The 20,039-nt window shown below is 40.0% G+C and overlaps 1 protein-coding gene across 1 annotated transcript in view; it reads right to left on the bottom strand.

Annotated features, from left to right (window-relative positions):
- The window catches only part of dcc (DCC netrin 1 receptor), a 306,576-nt gene that overhangs the window by 98,899 nt on the left and 187,638 nt on the right, over positions 1–20,039 (bottom strand). The window contains exons 10-14 of the mRNA XM_040158011.1: positions 16,212–16,371; positions 9,837–9,991; positions 8,497–8,645; positions 8,230–8,368; positions 2,661–2,710 (exon numbers count right to left, since the gene is read on the bottom strand). Coding sequence (XP_040013945.1) covers positions 2,661–2,710; positions 8,230–8,368; positions 8,497–8,645; positions 9,837–9,991; positions 16,212–16,371 — 653 coding nt within the window. The remainder of the gene's footprint in view (positions 1–2,660; positions 2,711–8,229; positions 8,369–8,496; positions 8,646–9,836; positions 9,992–16,211; positions 16,372–20,039) is intronic.

Below are 20,039 nucleotides of genomic sequence, written 5' to 3'. Positions count from 1 at the left end.
AACAGAGTCGGAGCACTTGTTGCTGTAAACACATTTGGTGAATAGGTAAATGCTAGGGGCATCAGAAAAAACAAAGCAATGATAATGTCTGTGTTCAGACCTCAGTGTGTTTGTTGCTTTTTGATTGAATCTCAGTTGTTTGGAGTTTTTCCTGTTCTTTCTCTCAGATATCAGCTTTATTTTACTGTTTACTGGTAACTTTCAGCCGTACCACAGCTGCGCTTAGTGGGACACAGTGGAAGTATTCTTGTGAAGCATTTAAGGCAATGTATTTGTCACTGAATTTGCAGAAATTCATTGGCGGTGCTACTCTTCAACAAAAATTGGTCTACCCGACAAGCTGTAGTACATACTTGGCACTGTTTGGTCATTGGATCAGGGGACAGGTTTTGCTGCGCAAACTGTAGCTGTCAGCTGTAGGATTACACGTGTTGCAGTGGTAGCCTCTAAATTTGGAGATGTACGGTACATAATTTAATATATACCTTCATTAATTATTTAAATTTTCTGACACAACGACAGAATCAAACAGTAATTGACTTTCTGTGGCTCTTTACACATTTAGGAGCTGTTTCTACACAGATCTACACACATCTCCAAAACCCATTTCCTCTGGATCAAAATAAATTGTGCGGCGTCAGCAGGACTACTACAGGGAGCTCTCACTTTATGTTAGCGGCCAGATCGCTCCTGTCTGAGTGGTGGCATTGTTGTGCACATTTAAGTACCCTGTTATGACATGAATGAAGTCCTGAAAACAGACAACTATGACAGAACATATAGAACGTAACCCTGATTGTTTACTAAAATAACTGGTAAAGAGTAAATTCAATACCATGTGCCCCTTGTTATTAATGACGAATGGCCATTAAGTTAACTGCAGTCAGCATATTGTGGCTGAGCATCCTTGGCATTGGCCAAAATGGTGACGTGACATATACGAGACTGAATGTGATTGACGGGCATCATGTTGCCAGATGAGGTAACTAAAGCGATTATAGTTTGACTATAAACTATATTTGAGACCATTGAGTATATTTGACTTGTTGACTGTGGTCAGGTTATATGAGACTACACTTTGACTAATGTTATGGTTTTTTTGAAACAGTATTTATAAAGCGTAATATCGTTATCAGCTTGTGACATTGAACTAATCCATTCTCGCTGGATGATGCATTTGTTGCATTCATATGATATGTCGGTGTTAGCTAGCCGGCCAGCTTTATCAATCGCTGTCTGTCTTGCTTTCACTGAGAGGCTCAGCAATGATAAGGCTAACAGTTGAACTGGACAGAAAATACTAATAATAATAAGATGTGTTGCCACATTTCATTACTAACGTGATAATTTCCATCACACCTGTCGTTTTGCTAAATTGATGCGCTAATGTTTCAGTATCATAGAATTGAGCTTTCATATTGTCAAGTAACGTTACTGTACTCAATGTGTCTGGCAGTGTGTTGAGACAACGATAATCCTAAACGTACTCAATTTACAGCAGTTATAAACAGATGATAGGAGTGGGATGAGTAATGTTAGACTGGAGGTAAAGCACACAACATCTATAAAGTAACAGGTTCTAAAGAACAGACATTTTGTTCAGTGCTGAGAACCAGTTGTTTGTTGATGTTAGCAGACTCCATTCCTAAGCTAGCGTTAGCTAGTGCTGCACACTTGTTAGGCTGTAGGGGAGTCGAAGAGAGATATTGAAGCAAGGCAACCGAGAGCGAGCATGAACATCCCATCTTTTTGATTTTCCCAGAAAATTCGTCCGGAGTCCCTTGCATAGAAATCAGTCTACAGGCTGTTACAAGCAACCGAGAAAGTCGGGGACGGTTTAATTCCACAACTCTGCCCTTTGCGAATATCTGTGCCACTAATCAACAGCCTACAGTGGTTCTTTGGTTTGTTTGGCTGTTTTGGGTTGTGTCCATTCGTAAATATTTATTTATGTACTCGATCTCTTCTGTTGTATTTTTAACGACTGCTGAAAGTGAACTTTTCAACTCCTCTCTTTTGAGCTTGTGACTTAGAAATAAGAGAAGCTTTTGAACAGTGGGCCAGAGGCCTTGACAGAGGATTCCTGACCTAGTTGTCCTCTGTGGTGGGCATGAGGGGGTGAACTACAACTAATGTTGCATGGTCCTCTACACTATTTTCATCCCAGTAAAGAGAGAAAAATGAAATTACTATGGAATATGAAAAAAAACAAAAAAAACAATTATGCACACAAACACACAAATGTGTGTGTGTTTGTGTATGTGTTTGTGTGTGTGGATCACATTTGGGGATCGCATCAATCAGTAAAATGAGGCCAGATCACAAGAGAGCAACTGTTGACTGATGGCAGTGTCACAGTTAAATGTGTGTCAAAAGTAAACAGTCATCAGTCACTTCCAGGGTGGAGAAAGCTGGAAAATCAGCCATGAATGTTAAAAGGTTTATGTAAGGAAACTTCACTATGAATTAAAAGCTCAGGTCGTCTCAGTGGGACCAGCGTGACAAAAAGTCTGTCGTTAAAATAAGCTAAAAATGTCCGGAAATGACTGTGTGTGTGCGTGTGTTATCACGATGACTGGAACGGAGGTAACTTATTGTTGCTGCAGTGTGGAGATGTGGACAGAGAGAGAAGGGAACAGAAGTAGAAAAATGTAACTCACCCTGGACAGGACAACCTCCAATGTGATGTTCTGAGGAGGCGCGCTGGGAACTGCAGAGACAAACATAAAACAGTGTAAATATATCACAGAAATCAAACACCAGTTTTTTCACAAGTCAAAGACTGAACCAACTTTGACATTTTTATTTTATTATATATTTTGAATCAATGTACAGTAAATCCTTAGACTGTTGTATACAGTATGCTACGCAATCTGTGCACTTAATCTGCTGAAATGTTATGCATAGTAGTATGTTGCTTCACCAACATGTTTAATTTTATTGTTGATTTAGAAAAATAAAAAACACACATGCTGAATCCATTTTTTAAGAGTCTGTTAGATTAGAGAAGTGGTTGCCAACATGTGGGTGGAGACCCCCCAAAGGGCTCCCAAGATAAATCTAAAGGGCTTTATCACTTTTAAAAGGATTTATCTTTCTGTAAAATGCCACCCGAGTTTATGGGGGTGCAAAAGTAATTCCCTGGAGCAACCCCTGTGAAATACTCCTTCGGATGGAGCAATCCAAGGAGGAAAAAAAACGCTCTTTGGGCAGGCAGAACACAGCTTATGCGCTCACGGAGGTTCTGCGCAGTCAGAAACCACGGGGAAAGATGCGAACACATTCAGTGACCTGGTTCATGGCTTTTACACTAATCACTCACCACATAATGAAGTTAAGAAATGAGCCACGGAGATGAGGCAGCAGTGCAAAATTCAAAACAACTCTTATGTCTCTGTCATAGCGGGTAGAACGCTGAGCTCAGACCAACCAGTCTTATGTGTGTAGAGGTGTGTGTGGTTACTCTGTAATAGCCTGTTGTCATTTGCACATAATTGAATCAAGGTAAACACACCGGATGACCCTGTGTAAAGGCACTGTTCTCTGTCACAACACTTTTCCAATCAGAGGCTGCAGATTTACCAACATATGTGCCCTGCTGCCTTCAGATGCTGCAGGGATTTAATGACCTGAAGGAGATGATTTTCATACAGGAAAGCAGATACAGTCAGAATCAATCATACACATTTATAAATCACTGCAGACCGGTTTACTGGCGGTCCTGCTTTAACCACATTAAATGTTTTTTTTATGCTGACTTAAATACATCTGTTGGCTGGGAGTTTGTTACATTTTAAACATAACTCCTTTATTTCTGTGCATTTGCTGAGAGAACTTAGTTTGATAAAATCACTGAAGTGCCAGGGGAGTGATGCTGCTTCAGAAGCAGCCGTGGTTCTGAGACGTCTATTCTTAGCAGAGCGGCACCAACTCCCTCCACACTTTAACACCTGCGCCACATCAGTCAAGCTTTATCCGCACTGCCCAACAAATGTGTTGAAGACTGGCAGAAAGTTATTGAAGATTAAGCTTGTTAAATTATCTGTGCAATCCAAACGATGTATTCATTTTTGTTTACACCCCTTCTATATTACCCACACACACACACACACACACACACACACACACACACACACACACACAAACACACACACACATTATATATATCTTTCTTTTGATCTCTGAAAACAAGCATGCTAATGTTTAATGTGATCCCCATGTGTAGACTAGATCCTAGGCATTAAAGAGCAAGTCTTGGGAATCCTCTTGTCTACCATCTTACATCTAAAGATGATTATCAGCCTCATGAATAAATCAGATAGCTTTAGAGGTGATGGAAGGTGGGGTTTTTTCACTTTTGGTGGAGCTAGCTGATAGTTTCTCCCTACTTCCTGTCTTTGTGCTAAGCTAAGCTAAAACCCACCTGGAAGTAGCTAACGTTAGCTTGTATCTCTCAGGGATAATGTTGCACTATTAGTTTTTTACATTGTCAGTGGGCTGGCTGAGTGCTGAGCTGACTCCTTTTGGTGTCAGATCGCTCCTGTCAATCAATCATCACGATGGGATCAGCACAGACAGGAAGCTGACAGACTGATGCTGGCGTTCAGTCTCTGTGATCCGACTGTGTCACTGCAACAAAACAAGATTACCGCCGGGAACATGACAGGTGTCATAACACACACGCGCACACACTGACTGTGAATCACAAACACTGACACTCTCCGTGAGCATCGCGGCAAAAAGTGATGCAAAAGAAAGGTGAAGGGAAGACAAACAAGAGAAGGAACAAGAAAAAAGATAATAAGGAAGAATATGAGGAAAAGATCATGAACAAAGACAAGAGAGAAAAAGAAAAGGAAAAGACTGAAGTGAAGAAGATGAAAGAGAAGAAAATGAAGATCATCAAAGCTAAAGAAAACAAAGACAAAGTAGAAGACAATGTTGAAAAGGGAAGGAAAAAGAAAATATGAAGATAAAAATAAAGAAGATGGAACAGAAGTTTAAAAAAAATGAAAACAAAGAAGAAAATGAAGAAGAGAATGTAAAAGACAAAAAGAAAAATAAAGATAACAAGTAAATAAATATGATGGAATAAAAACAAAAGAACACAAAGGAAAAAAACAATGGAAAGAAATTGCGATGGTGAAGAAGAAGATAAATAAACAAAAGGAGGAAGAGGATGGATAGAAAGATGATGAAGAGGCAGCAGATGTGTGGTTCTGTACAGTCAATCAGTGACAAGCCGTGGTGTTCAAAATGAGAATCAAAGTGTTTTGGTTTGAATGAACCCTGCGTCTGTCCAAGCAGACGCCTGATTAACTGTCAGAAGCTTATCTATTGATTCAGCTGCTCATTTTGTGTGTGTGTGTGTGTGTATGTGTGTGTGTGTGTGCGTCGGTCGTATTGTGGATTCAATTAGCCCACAAGTCATTGTTATCATCGAGACGCAGCCAGAAGATTCACAATACAGCCACTCTGCATCTGTGTGTGTGAGTGTGTGTGTGTGTGTGTGTGTGTGTGCGTGTGTGTGTTTCAGATCGCTTTATGGTGTGAGTGCAGCTGGAAGGATTGCCTCCATTCTCTCTCACTGCTGATGTGTGGAAGTTTATTAACGACAACATCCCCATCTGTGCACCCGTCAACAATGTTGAAGTCAGAGCCGAAGTCCCATTCAGAGGAGACATTTAAGGACCAGTCTGTGGTCTGAATGTGAACCAAAGTGTAGCCCCACCCACCAGCCAAACAAAAACTACAGGACAGGAGGCTCTAACCCCTCCCTAACTGATCCAACTGTTAATGTGCGACTTAAAGGGGAACTCCGCCAATGTGACACATCAGAGTGTGTTTCCAGGTGTTGGGGAATACTGCTGCATGAGTGGGAAAAAAAAGTAGTATAAATCCTGTAGTGTCTCCAGGGGGGTCTGTGTGAAGTCTGATAAATGTCCTCGAGTGATGTCACCTGAGTCTGCGTCGGGTGGGTCGGCAGACTTTGAAAGTAAAACATGATGGAGAAGTCCCACTTGTGTTTGTGTCATGTATTCATGTGAGGAAGGTTACTGTCTCCTCATCGCTCCACACAGATCTGAGCTTTCCATCACCAAGATGGAACGGAAGCTCGGGCCGACCTTGATGTCACGTGCTTTATGTATGTCAGGATTTATCTGGTAAGTCTGTTTCCATGGCAAGCTTGCTTCATCAATTTCCCAATGTCGCCACCTCAGCCAGGCGTAAAAACAGTTTTGTGACATTTTGAGGTTTTTTCTTTATGTGCAATTCGAAAATGTGGTTAAAATCAAGCGGTTGGAAACGCACTTAGACCCAGCTGCATTGCAGTGTTATCTTACTGTGTTAGGTTTATTGAGACCAGATACCTTCAGTTACTGTATCAGTATGTCAGTGTATCTGTAATTTGATATGGTGAAAGCCTGCTTGTTGAGCCTGTAAGGCTAAAGAAGGGCTATATGTGATGTATGTTTGCTTGATTGACAAGTGTTTTAGCCTGACACACTCAGCTTTGCTTACACTTACATAACATGTTCAGTAAGTGGTTTCTGCTCGAGTTTTATCGCTGAATGTTTTTATCATTAGTGAATGTTTCTCTCCCTTTTCTGTCCCACACCACAACAAACTTGAATACTGAATTTTCTGTTTGTGTGTGTGTGTGAGAGAGAGAGAGAGAGGGAGAGAGAGAGAGAGAGAGAGTGTGGACTCCATTACTGTGTCAGACTGAGAGGCTAAAATGAAGCAGGTCTCTCCTCCTCTCCCTGCTTAATTAAAGACCCCCGAGTCCCCTAATGAAACCACTGACAGCAGGAGAGAGTGAGAGAGAGAGTTCATGTCTACAGACACACACACACACACACACACACACACACACACACACACACACACACACACACGTACATGCACACACACAAACACACACACACACACACACACACACACACACACACACACACACACACACACACACACACACACACACACACAGTGTGAGGTAATAGGCAGCACCTGGTCCAGCAGTTTTCCACATTTGAATGAACAGCTGCAGAGCTTCAAACTGGGACCAGTTCAAACCAGTGAGACTGCAAACATCAGAAACACTCTCAGTACACTTTTACAGTGCTTTCCGGACGCCGTGTATTTTGAAATATCAGCAGCCTGTTCATTAGTTGCCCTTGTTTGTTTTTGTGATCATTTGTACTGATTTTATCTCAGTATTACTGCCGTTAAATGAAATATTTTAGTCATTGCATCAATCACTTATATAAACTTGGTTTAGACATCCAGTGAATATGTTGTTGTTTAAACAAGCATGGACTTTCAGGACAAACTCACTGAAATGGCACCATTACTGTCAGTGTGATGTAGCTAAAGAAGTCCTTGGGGGGGTTTGCAACACGTTATTATCTTTAACTTTCACTTTTCATGGAAATCTGGTGTGGAAATAGTCTGGCTCTATGTCTGTATATAACCATAACATAACATGATATAACATTATGTAACCATAAAATTGGTTTCATATTTTGGCAGTGCTTGAAAGAAAAATGCTCACACTATGCTCATACTATATTGGATTTTTAAAATAAATTTAACAGCGTGTAATAGTGTATACTTTGCCATCAACTTAGATGTAAGGCACCTGCTTTATTTCCCTCCATGCATAATATTTACATTAAAAAACTAAGACCATAATGCAAGATGTGTCAGGAAAGTATAATTGCAAGTCTATTAGTTAGACATTTTTTATCGTACTCAGGAAACAATTTCCAAAAACATGTAAACCCCCCCCCCAAAAAAAAAAACACTGCATGTAGGAAGAAAGACCTACATGCAGTACATTAAGTATTTCTTAACTAGCATAGCCAAGACTTCATTATCTGGAATTAATTTAGAGTGACTGGAACTTGATCAAGTAATCACATCAGGGCTGGATTAACTTGTTCGGGGGTCCTGGGGGGAAACCGAGTGGCTGCACCCCTGCTAACCCTCCTCTCCTCGCTCTATGCACATTGTGTAGACATATGCATTGCTATGCACAGTGTAAACACACGCCCACACTGAAGCCTCAGTTGTCTGCAGTGACCAGTTTTGTAAACCAGGCTTGCATCGTAAAGTTTCAATCATTTACATGCAGGAACTAATCGAACCAAAGTGGTTCAACCTGATAACATTTTCATATCAAGCTGCCACACTGGATAAATGAGGAGATGTTGAGGTAGAACTCACCATCTGATTGGGTGGTGACGCTGACAGACTCTGAGGCAGTGCCCGGTCCATAGCGGTTGATTGCCAAAACCCGAACTGTGTACTCTGTGAATTTATTGAGTCCCTCCATTTTGTAGTTCAGTCCATTCCAGTCCACACTCTGAACACAAACACACAGCAGCGATTACACGTCAGGAAGTTGGAGCTCATTATTTTATTACATTTAAATAACCTCCATATAACAACTCATGTTATGAAAGGTGGTACTACATCTGTGGTGGTGCTGACCTGTTCCTTGCCGGACGGGCTCTCGGTCCACAGTAGTCTGTAGCCCAGGATGGGGCCGTTTGGTTGGCTGGGAGGCTCCCAGCTCACCTGGACAGAGTTGGGAGACCGAGCGTCCGCTCGGAGAGACTCCACCCTGCTGGGAACCTGGACTGTAGAAACATGGGGACAACACAATGCTCACACACACTCACAAATACTGATACTACTACTACATCTACAGTAATACAATTACCACAGTGACTAGCCCCTTTTATCCCAGCCAGAGTCTAGAGATTTTCAAGTTGTCCTTAGGGTTATATATGGCCTGAATATATGACAGTATTTTTTATGGATATTACATTTGAAAAAGTGGGGGGTGTGCTTTTTTCAAGGGCTAGATATCTTCAGCCTCGCAAGAGATGTCCTCTTTGAATGAGAGTGTCCCTGCTCTACAGAGTGAGCCATTCACATTAAAGGGGTACTCCAGTGGTCTAGTGTTGGACTTCCATAACGTTCAGAGACTCACAAGAGACACGTAAAAAATGAAAATTAAGGCAGCAAAGGCTGAGATATTCAATTTTTGAGTCACTAGAATGAGTCAAGGTCCAAAAACACTGGATCCTACAAGATGAAATCACCAGGGGCATTTTTTCAGACTTTGGAAAACTCCCTCTTTGGAAAACTGAACTTCATGTGTAAATTTGGTGATGTGTTCCTTTTTTTAGCCTTAATGTCGCTAAGCCAGCCAGTTTCCTCATGTCTGTGTCTAGTGTCTATTAGGGTTAGTCCACCTCATGGCCCATGTAAAATGTTTTACCGCCACAGAGGGAATAAATTCCTGACAACTGAAAATGGGTCCAAAGTGTCTGTTTATGTCTTTAGTATAGAAACAGACCAGGGGCCAAGTCATCTGTCATGCTCCCAACAGTTACCAGTGTCACAAAATGTCAAAAAGAGTGTAGAAATGCTGCTAACAGCTCGAGGAAATCATTCAGACCACTTCCAATGGCCTGACGGGAGAGTGTATGTATGTGAATGATAAAAAGGATGAGGAATTACGTTCTGCTTTAATAAAACTGTTGTATGTTTTGAGGGAGAGGGTTTTAAGGATGAGGACTTTTTTCTCTTTCCGAACATAACTGATCTAAAAACATATCTCTTAAATTCAAAAAGCATATTTCGAAAAAGAGGTGTTGGAATAAGAGGGGGTGATTTTATAATCAGGGCTGTTTTATATTCTGGTAAATATAGTATACATACCATGCTATGCATGAACATGATACACAAAACACAGAACACAGTTTAGAGTACGGGTTTGTATATGAAAAACAAGGATTTGTGTGTATGTGTTCGTGTCTCACGGTCAGGCTTGGTGGTGATCCTCAGGGGGGCGGAGCTCTCTCCCGGTCCTGCGTCATTGTAAGCGATGACTCTGAAGCTGTAGCTCTCCTCTGGCTTCAGGTTGGAAACAGTCAGCTCCAAAGACTCAGGCTCAGACACATTCACTGACCGCTCCCTGACACAGGAAAACACAAAAAAAATACACTTAACTCTTTTTTTGTTAACTATTTATTATTAACACTCTTTTTCATATTTATTTAATTTGATTGTATTTTAGTCTATGTGTTCTTTCAATAAAAAAATACCCATGTAAAGTTTTATTATATCAGTGATCATGGCTCAGTTACACAATTTATTTTCTGTTAATTTTACTTATTATATTTACTTATTTTATAACATTTTCATCAAGCCTAACAATTTTAAACTAGGAGGTGATACTTTACACACATGCATTTAAAAGACAGCCTAGATTTATTTTGTAACAGTGCAGATAATCAGAGCTGTAATCAGATGTAATCTGTTTAATCCCTCAGAGACTGCAGCTAATCTTCAGATTACGACACCTCTGCAACCTCCCAGTTCTCAACTAATCACCCAATATCTGAAGAGAGTGCCGCAACCATTATAGCACATTTCCACTGCAACTTCAAATACACACTGTGGCTTTTTCTGCTCAGTTCACTGTGCAGAGGCCAATATTGAAAATCTCATCTTTGGTAGAGTTTCGCTCCACTTGGATAAGAATTGATAAAAACATTGCCCGCACACCAGAATCTTTCTCCCACCGATTTTCACTGCAGCCTCTTGTCTTGATTTTATACAGTGAGAAAACGCAAAAGAGCCACAAACACTGTTTGGTTTCTAGATTGTAAGTGATGCTTAATTTAGACGGAAGGGAGGATGGGAACAATAGTGTGGAAAAAACTCTGAGGAATTAAAAACAATTACTGCTAAGTATGTTTAACGTGCATAGCTGTTCAGCTCATCTCGTGGTTTTCAAAATTGTAACAAAGAGTGATTCCTAAAGGTATTGTTTGCTATTTTAGATAATACTCTTATTCACTTGCCAAGCATGAGACATAAATATCAATCTCATGTCTGTTTGTTCAGTACAGGTTACGTGCTGGAACTGTTTATTGAAGAACAGCAGTTCATCCCTCCACCTAACACTTTTGTGCGAATGTTGCCAGACACAGTCAGTGAGCATAGGTTTTGGATTTGGTCTGTACAGGCATGATGTTACCAAGCATGTCAACATCGCTATGATGAAAAGACCTCAGGAAGCGGCACACAATCTCTTCACCAGGAAATAGTTCCAGCACCGGACATTCAGTGGCGGATGAGGAGATGGATATCGGTTTCATCCTTGTGCATCCAGTACAGAGATAGGTACAGACGTGTTTAGCCTAGCTGAACAGAAAGACAGCAAGCGAGCAGGAACTACTAGGCTATGTCCATCAAAAGAGAATAAACTTCCAGCAACTCCAAACCTGTATCTTCATTTGTGTCTTTTTTTTCTTGCATGAATTAGGGATTGTTTTTATGAGTAAAAACCTCTCAAAATTTACCAATACCCATAAAGCACCTATAAAGATTTACCTTAAAATTCCTTTAATTTTTCAATTAAGGTACAACATCAGGGAAACATTATTACTGTCTAAGAGCTACAGGGTTGACCAGGTATTTTTTGTTTTAAGGGTTATTCTGTGTGATTTTTAAACAATACCACTGCTTTCTTAAACCATTTACACATAACACACAAGTGCAAATAGACAATAACATGAATAATTTTGCACTATTTTGTCATTTCTGGGGGTTTATTAACCCATAATTTTTTACCATGTAACAAATCCGGTTTTTATGGGGCTTTAACCCATTAAAAAAACCTCTTTATGCATGCACAAATTCCACTCAAGACCACTGAGAATGATACAGTCCATTAATGGGTGGCCTGGTTTGAGCTATCTCAACAAAACCCAGCCAACTGTGAGTTTTCACCATAATTGAAGTTACAAATTAATGGAAGTTTTTCTCACTACTTGGTCACTTTTTAGCCTTCAAGAATCATTATTATCATTATTATCATTCAAAAACCATGCAACAGACACATAAAAATACTTTTAAAAAATTGCAATCCATAAAATAATCCCAATCCTCCTCCCATTAAAAAACTGTTTGGAAATGTAGTGAATTTCTTGGGACATTTTGTCAGGAGTTTTTTAGAATCATCAGGATTCATCATCTGCAGACCACAGATGTCTACAGTAATTTCATGTCAATCAAGCTGTTAGGTGCCCAGGTCTTTGGATCAAAGTAGTATGTACTGACAGGGGTACAAATCAAACAATATCAGCAGCAGCATCAGTGAGACACAAAGGTTAAAGAAAATATAAGAGGTGAGCAGAGTTCTCAGAGTTTTTCAATCCATATTTTCCTCTGAACTGCTGAGTTAAAGGCAGACTGGCTGAGCTGGATGTCGAGTTAACCAGCAGGTCTGGTTCTGTCACACAGTGTGAAATCTGTTTGCCCTTCAAAGGCCAAAGTCTGAGGGCAGTCCACTCAAAAACAAATGACCCGCTGCTTATATTTTTACTCATTCCCTCTCATCTTTCTGGTGTTTCTTCCAATATTTGCTCTGTTTGAGAGGAAGATTGCCTTATAATCATCACATTAACATGTTTTCTCTTCAGAATCAAAGTAATGGTGACTGTTGTCCATTGCCATGGTTGCAGTGCAAACAGGAACTGTGAAGAGCTAATAAAGCATGCCTCTTTGTGGTGCAGATTCAGGCTAAGGAAACAAACAAATGTAGGCTACAGCTCAATCAGCAACTCAATGGCACTATGGAGTCTGTGCGGAAGCATGATTGGAGTCAAAATCTCAAATGACATACACCGAAAATATAAATATGATCATTTTTTTGTTTTATATTATTAGAGCCTCGTTTAAATACAAAATATTTAGTGGTGAAATTGACACATCAAATGTTTTTACATCTACACTGATGAGAGGACTAGATGACGGCGATGCACGTGGACAAGATCTGTCACCAGGCAACAATGTCAATATTGGACAATTCTACATAACCCTGGATTCGGTTGAGTGGCAATGTTTTTAGCCTTGACACTGGCATGTGTTTGTGAATGCCTTCCTGGACTGATTGTATGATTAAAAATGTGCACCATTTAAAATGTTAATGCGTCCAACACTTGGGTTTATGACCAAATACCTGCAAAACCAATGACATTCCCATCAGCCTCAGCTGTAATTCGTGTTTAGTCTTATTTGCAGATATTAGCAAGCTACCATGCTAAACTAAGATAGTGAACGTGGTAAAGATTAAAACTGCTAAACACCTGAATGTCAGCATTGTCATTGTGACTGTGATAGTATGTTGATATTGGGCATTCAGCACAAAGAACCGCTGTGCCGAGATCCAGCCTCAAAGAGCTGCTAGCACGGCTGTAGACGCTTAGTCTTGTTTTATATGCAATGTCAACATTTTTAAAATTCTTGCTTTTACATTATCTTCATATGGCCACTAGGACCCACTATTGCAAGACTCTGTAGTCTTGGGGAAATCTAGCCTACAGTCATTAAATCCAGAGAGACCAAAGCTGTGGGGAACCAACAACTTGTCCACCTTATTATCAAGTAAATAGTTAAACTACTTCCTGTCACAGGCTGAAGGCAATGTGTGCACCTGTGCAATACCTGTGCACCTCAGTGGACTGACAGCATCAATTTCTAAGAACGTGTGTTCTCATCTTGCCAATATCTGGTGTAGTTTATAGGAACGTTATCATCAGCGTCGGCTGCTGTGTGATGTGAACAATAAGGCCATTATTGTTATTGTACATTGTCATCTAGCTCACCATGATTGACATTACATGCTGTGACAGGCTGAGCTTGTTTTATCACAGGTGAAAATCAGAAAAAAATCTACTTTGAAGTGAACAAAATGAAAGCCAACCTTGTGTGTGTTCTGTTTGATTCAGTGATTTTTTTTTAATATGAAAAAACTACAAATTGCATAAAAATGTTTTTTCACAAAAACAGGCCCAGAATAGGTATAGTATCACTAACATGCAAAATGATGGCATTTATGACCATCCTAACATATTCTGAAAATAATAACATCTGGTAAGCTGGGACATGTTGCGACTTTTTTTTGTCCATCTAATTCTTTTTGCTTTCCTTCTATTTCCATTTTTCTATCCTGATCTCTCTTTCCTTTTCTTTGTTTTACTGGGAACATATTTCCTTGAAGTCATTACAAATGACAAAAAAATTCTCTCACTATCTTGGCATCTCCCTTTCTCCTGTAATCTTTCATTGTTTTCTCTCTCAGTGCTTTTCTTCCCTCCCTCCTCTCTAGTTTTCTGCAAGTTATTAGTGCTGACAAAACCCATCTCTGTATTTTTCTCAAAGTCATTAGAACTGACAAAACCTCTGCCTCTGTTCCTTCTGTAAGTCATTAGGACTGACAGAATCTCTCTGTCATATTGTTTCATGATGAAACCTCAGTGGTTTTTTTTGGTCCAGTGTACTGTTCAGAGCCCTGAAGCACTGCAGGCCAGTTTGTCCCTGAGGTAACAAAGCTTAAAGGCCTGGAAGTGAAAGCCTTCAGCTGTAGCCCCGACTGTCAGAGGTTACCATTTAACATCAGCAGGGGACTCGCCAATATGTCACCCAGACATTTTCTACTAAATGTTCTAACTGCTGTGTGCAGCAGAGCTGTGAATATAAAGCAGGGGAGATGTGTTGTCTTCAGGAAACTGTTAGTATACAACTCTACACCATCAGGCCTTTGTCCCTTTGAAAGTGAGCAACGTGAAGCTTCCTGTTTCTATAGAACTACAGTCCTAAAGTAGGACCTTGGGATCACACACCCTCAAGTCTACAATATAGGTTCATCATTGCTCTATGGATGGCAATGCTGGTAAGTCAGTCCTGCACTTTTGACCAGACCTAAATATCTCAACATCTTTTGGAGGGATTGCCAGGAAATTTTGTGCAGACATACAGAGTACACAAAATCATGTCAACTTCAGCCGTGGTGGAATGGACAAATCTGAGGTATCTGTAATTTGCTTGAGAATTTAAATTTCATGACAGTTTATACTTCTACTCTTCTACATGTTGGGGTAATTTTGTTTGTTGTACTCCCATACATTCACCTGAGTGCTAATGTTGCTAGTTACTTTACAATTTGACATTTCTATGTACAAAACACCTGAAGAACTTTTAAATTATAATGCATTGCAAATCATCTTAACTAAACTGGGCAGGTATACAACATTTGAGTTTAAACAATTATTTTTTAATCAATTAGCTTATTAGTCAATTATCAATAAATAATCAGAAACTGTTTTGATCATTCAAGTGATTTTTCATGCAAAAATAGCAAACAATGAATTTATTTACCTACTGTACAGAAATGACTAAAAACCTACATCCAAATATTCCACGTTGAACAACATGCATTTGAAAAGGGTTAGCAAAAATGCAAACTTGACATGATGTTTACTTCATGTTTGTATTTGGTTTTTAGAGTTCATTTCATTGTATCTTTCTTTGGTGAAAGGCATAATGAATTGATGCTACATAAAGTCTAACAAGTGAATCCATCACAGTGGAGGAATTTCTCTGAGACTATCAAATTCAGATGATCTTTTTTGCTCTTTAACACCTCTAACTCAACACCATGCTTCTGATGTGCCTTTAGTCTGTTGATGTTGTGGATCCCGTTTCCCAACATGTACTTTTAGGTACATGCAGAAGTCATCCTTATGCAACTGACGTCCTGTACAGACTGATGTAAAAACACATCTCTTTGTATGTTGTTTTAGAGGTCAACGTATGTACTTTTAAAGGTCACAACATGGGTTTGTTTAGAGGTCAGCAGCATGAGTTTGTGAGCCATCATGTGCAGTCTAGAAATTAAAAGCATTTCTCATGTGTTCCTTTATGTGCATTTATACATGGGCCAATGCATTTATAATTCAAAAACAAGTGTTCATCTAACTATTTGAAGTTAGAAGCATCACAGTTTTTATATAACCACAGAGCAGTGGTCCCCAACTGTTTTGGCTTGTAAACCCCCGACACAACCATACCTCTACTTGTGACTCTCATCACCGGTCGCATATGTCAATGGGTATAGTGGTCATCGACTAAAAAGTGATTCTTCCTTCTCAGATTGTTTTATTTTCTCTAGAGGCCCAAAGGAGTAAAATTATTCAGTAACTAACAAGACAAAAACAAATATTACACAAACGTCTGAAAAAGAAAACAAATCATGTTCTGACCCCCAGTTGGGAACCACTGCCTTAGAGGAAGGATTCAGAAACCATGTCAGATCAAACAGATAAAGAAAAAAAATCCCGTCGTACCTCTCGACTCCATCCTGGGAGTAATAAACACCGTAGGTCTGCACAGCTCCTCCGGTCTCCTCTGGGGGGCGCCAGCTGAGTCGGACAAATCGACTGGACACTAGGACAGGGACCAGGTCGCGGGGGGCAGAGGGGAGGACAACGCCTGGGCTGGGGGACACTGGTGGGGGATCAAAGGAGGAGGAGTAAGTCAAAGGGGTGCCAGACGGAGCAGGAGGAGCAGGGGGAGGGCGAGGAGGAGGAGGTGTGTGGGCGGGTCTATACTGAGTGGGAGTGGCCTCTGTTAACAGGTCATTCAGGGGACAGGGAGGGAGGGAGGGAGGGGAAGCAAGGACGAGGACAAAGGACGACAGGGGGAGGTGGAGGGGAGGTGCAGGGGACGAGCAAAGCAGGTGAACCAAAGAAAGACGAAATGAGCAAATGGCAGATGAGATGAGCAGATAAGGAACGGAAAAAATGTGGAGAAGACAAGAAGGAAGAAAAGGAGGAAGAAGAGTGGTAAAGAAGATCACAGGCAAGAAGAAAAAGCGGCAGATCATCTGAAAGGTCTAATTATTAATCAACAGATATCAGTCATTTGAAAGTAAAGACTGCTCTCATGTTATATCACAGCTCAGATTACTGTGATCTTATTACAGACTGACAGCTCAGCCTCAGTGGTTTCACATTTCAAATAGATGTTCTTCAAAATTAGGATTTTGTTCCTTTCAGAAGGTGATACAAGGGGTTCTGGAATAAAAAGCTTTATGGTGGAGTATTATAGCCTCGTATAACACTTGTTCAATTCTCCATCCTGGGGTAGAATGTGAGCAGTTCCTATAAGACAAAAATGAGAGACACATCGGCCTCAAATCCTGAATCTTTGAACCAGTATTAACCAGCAATCTGTATCTGGATACTTCATCTATTAACACCATGTATTAGTATAGGCTCTTGTTATTTTTAGTGTACATTGTGATTGGATATAAATATGCAAATTATGTAGGCTGAGCTGGCTGACTAGCCAATAGAGCAGCATTGCTTCTAGAGCCTTGTAAGGAGAGAGGTGAAGTATTCACGAAATATGTGGCTCTAGCAACTTGCAAGGTTAGTTGTGTAAACTACTACAAGCTAACTAGTAAGTTAACTGCTAAGAAACTAGCTGTCACGGAACATGCTAGCGCCTACGGTTCACAGTAGATGTCTGAGCTTTTTTCTGTTTTCTCTGATCCGACCTGACCTCCCAACCATTTTGTTTGACTGAACATTTCAAGTTACCAAGCCAATTAGCAAGTTTGCTACCTGTCGGTTAGCGTAATACATCCATGGTTAGCAAGTAAGCTGACATTTAGCAGTGTTGTGAGCCTAGTCCCTGATGGGAAAATAATAGCTTATTCAAAAGACATATTTGTACTATCATCTGCTACTTCATAACCAGCTGTACACAATTCCTCCTTTATGGAGCAAGGTTAAATAAAAGTTGATGGTACAACATGGCTAACAAGCTATGATATATGATATATGATTTCATTTTGATCTCTCCGTTCCCTCAAAGCCTAGCACTGTCAAGATGGTTTTCTATTGGTCAGCAGCACAAAATGTCAAAGTTCACCAAAGTTGAACATGATGCTAAAAGGTTTCAGTCTCTGTGAGAGGATCCACTGATCCCAGTAATTCCACTGGAGTGAAATTACTTTGTAAATTGTAAATGTCACTATTTTAAATGCTGGATTGACCAGACCTACACTGTAGGAAGATAATCAGGGCCAGTGGAGAAGCTTGCTAGATCAAGCTGATCTTGCATGTCGTAGATGTCCCTAGAGAGTCACCTGATGGGCTCTACTTATTCTTCCTTCGCAGAGGAAGGGCAGCTTGAGATAACAGGAAGAGGTGGAATTGTATGACCTTTCAGCTTGTTGAGTGTCCAAACTGTATAAATGTTTTTTCCTGATACAGATAAGACATCCAGATACAGATCACATGCTATTACCAGTGGGAGTCACTGTCCATCACTTGCACAATTTTAAACCATAAATAATTAATCATTTAATTATTTGTCTCGACTACACATTAAGCTTTCAGACTATGAAAAATGTAGGCTAGTGGTTGCTGGCCACAGAACAGGAATGATTCATGGTGAAAATGTTTTCCTGAATATGATGATTTTTTCTCCTTCTGGTAATTAAAACACTGATGTAAATAAAAGAATGAAAATGAAATTCAAAGAAAATTGACAATCTCTGGATGTGCAGGTTGAATACCACTTAAACCTCTTTTGTGCTTCCTCAGATTATCTCATATCTTTGTTGTTAATCACTTCTGAAAGATTTCAGTATCGATCTCTCTCCCACTGTACATTTTTTCAGCAAGAATACACAACTTTAGAAACATTACAACGCACATTTAGGGTTTTAACAGAATAAATCTTAACTACTAGCCAACTGCCGTGAGGCAGTATAATTTCTTGTACTCAAATTTTTGACACTATCAGGTTTGCTCAAAACCCTGCGGTGGTACTACAGTTGTTGCATGGTATAAATGCTGCCGTTTCTGCTGGTTTATTTTCCTGCCACTGAAGCTTTGAAACCTTTGTTTCTTCCGTTCTTTGCTCAGTTATTCCTTCTGGTCTGCTAACTGATTAAACAGATGTGATTGACAGTGCAAACAAGAGCTGAGCTCCAATAAGTAAGCAATACTGAGTATGCTAAGTTTAAAGTTTGTTTACTTTAGGATTAAAATGAAGAACTCCAGTCCAAACTTGGAAGAACTAGAGGACAAAGTAAGCTCATTATGTGACTGGAATAACATCTGTCTTGCCGTTTAGGTGATTAGACCTCTCCATTTTCTTCACTGTGATACAATAAGTTTACAGTAAAACAAAATCAACAATAATCTACACTGCCTCATTGTTTCACTTATATTTAGTAACGTTTCATTGAAGTGATGTGAGATGTTTACATTTAAGGACTCAAAAGTACACAGTAGCAGCACTACTGTACAATGATAACTGCCCAATAAACTGAGCTCTACCCTCAGCCAAACTAATTTGGCAGTAACAAACTTTTGATCTCAATTCTAAGAATTTTCAACGAGTCTTCCAAATTAAATTTTTGCGTGCCTTCCAGAACAATACATAGATGTATTCTCTGGTCTGACGTCCCCTTCAGCAGGACATTAGTCTGAGCTTTCCAAAACCATTACAAATCACAGTTGACACATAAAGCAGTTTTATGTGGTTACAACACTCTATTAAAGTTTGGTAAGGTATAGGCACAGAAACGACTTGGTCAGATTTAGGGAAAAACTATGGTTAGGCACAAAACTACTACTTCATTAAGGTTGAAATGCTTATTGTTGGTTGGAAACAAGAAATGAACAGCGGTCTCCAGTGTTTTCCAGTCTGTTTTGTGGACCCATCTCTCCACCCTGACTTCCTCGCTATGTGGACTTGGTGGCTCTTTAACATTGTCAACTGTCCTCTTCCTTTACTTCCATCATACTTAACTACGGTCATCAGAGGGCTTTGGGCCCTTGCTGAAATGACTGATGCTGTCGTTCTTCTTTGGAGGATAGTCTCAAAGTTTTTCATCCTAAAGGAATTATAGGTTATCTTGTGTTTGAAATGCTACATGGATTTTAGTGCCACCTGATGTAAATTGCCAAAGGGCTACTGAGATAAGACTGTTTTCACATGACAATGGACGGTGACTGGCCAGTTTTACCCAGTCAGAGAGAGGAAATTGACCGTACTAAAGAGATCGTAAAAATACATTTGGTGATGCAACAACAGTTTTAGTTATGAGTCTGGCTTATATCTTCCAACACCGCTGCTGGTTGATGCATGTGAAA

The sequence above is a fragment of the Xiphias gladius genome, chromosome 20 (assembly GCF_016859285.1).
Source record: "Xiphias gladius isolate SHS-SW01 ecotype Sanya breed wild chromosome 20, ASM1685928v1, whole genome shotgun sequence".
Lineage (NCBI taxonomy): Eukaryota > Metazoa > Chordata > Actinopteri > Istiophoriformes > Xiphiidae > Xiphias > Xiphias gladius.
The sequence above is the reverse complement of the archived record's forward strand: the minus strand, read 5'-3'. Positions and strand labels throughout refer to the sequence as shown.